Below are 1,377 nucleotides of genomic sequence, written 5' to 3'. Positions count from 1 at the left end.
ACTTTGCGTGTCCTTCATCAAACTGCGTCCATGTGGATGTAATAGTTGTTAATCATGTGGATGTAATAATTGTTAATCATGTGGATGTAATAGTTGTTAATCATGTGTGTCTGCTGTGAACAATAATCATTTTCACATCATGAACAGTTTCTCAGAATCACCTCTAAGTGTCTCCAATGGAACCAGAACCACAGAACCATGTGACAACAGCCCTGGAGTTGGTGTGGGGCTGTGCACATTTCCACATTCAGTTGAGTTTTGATACATCAGGAGATTTGCGTGGGTAATGACGTACGCAAGGTTTTTGTGCGTACACACCGTTGATACATGAGGCCCCAGGTCTTTACTTGTTCTGAGGTATGGGCTGGTCTACAGAGGTGATCAGGTCTTTAGTTGTCCCAAGTTCTGGGCTGGTCCAGAGAGGCAATCAGGTCCTTGGTTGGAGCTCCTAACCTGGGGAACCAGCTGCTACTTTAAGTCAGACAGGCTTTAACTCATGTTTTTAGGTCAGCTCTTGCCACACAGTCATTGTTTTGTGTGTACTAACTRCACAACAGGTAAAAGTTGGAACAATGACTGAAAGGAAGGTAAAAATKAATCTTTGCCAAACATGATGAATGTGGGAAACCTCATTACAGAAGTGACAAAAATAAAYAAATGTTATGGCCCTATTCCAGATTTCGTATTCTGCTGTTCAAATGAAAGACCTTATTAGGGTAATTTTATATAATTAGAGTCATATTAACCATGTTTTCGAATCACAATATGGATGAATGTCATGCAAAAGTAACAACACTTCCATTAACAATTATAAAAAAATCATAAAAAGACTCACATGGAGCATAGAACATCATGAGAACTGGCTTTTCCTCTTTCTTCAGAAGCTTCCTAAAGTCCTTTAAGTGCAGAGAAAAAAAGAACAGGGTAAAGAACTTTTGTTTATGAGCAACACAGACGCTAACTGCACATTTTACTATGTAATAACAAACATTAATTAAAAGCTGGATGTCAAAAATAATGCTTAATAATCTGTACCATTTTGTTTAGTAGTGAGCGTGTGAGAGTATAACATTTATTAGACTGTAAATTCCCCATCAGTTTCATCCCATCAGCAAAAAAAGTTAGGACTTTCTATATCAGGACTCATCTTCTGATCATCACTGTCATGACCTCAGCAATTTTAGAAGACATTCAGCATTGTTATGTTGGCATCTTCAGGGAGCCCTGAGGCAAACAGTACAAACTGTCATGTTTACTGTCTATTGAATTAAAAGGCTTCCGCATCACTGAAGAATGTACTGTATTTATTCATGTACAGTATAATATGACCTCATGTATAATACGATCTCATGTATAATACGATCTCATGTATAATAC

The 1,377-nt window shown here is 37.7% G+C and overlaps 1 protein-coding gene across 1 annotated transcript in view; it reads right to left on the bottom strand.

The window, feature by feature from the left end:
• Positions 1-1,377, bottom strand: part of pdia5 (protein disulfide isomerase family A, member 5) — a 127,530-nt gene that overhangs the window by 71,439 nt on the left and 54,714 nt on the right. Inside the window, exon 7 of the mRNA XM_014025702.1 lies at positions 836-896. Within this exon, the coding sequence (XP_013881156.1) occupies positions 836-896 (61 nt within the window). The remainder of the gene's footprint in view (positions 1-835; positions 897-1,377) is intronic.

This window comes from Austrofundulus limnaeus, unplaced genomic scaffold (assembly GCF_001266775.1).
Source record: "Austrofundulus limnaeus strain Quisiro unplaced genomic scaffold, Austrofundulus_limnaeus-1.0 Scaffold492, whole genome shotgun sequence".
Classification (NCBI taxonomy): Eukaryota; Metazoa; Chordata; class Actinopteri; order Cyprinodontiformes; family Rivulidae; genus Austrofundulus; species Austrofundulus limnaeus.
This window is presented reverse-complemented; position numbering and strand designations above follow the sequence as displayed.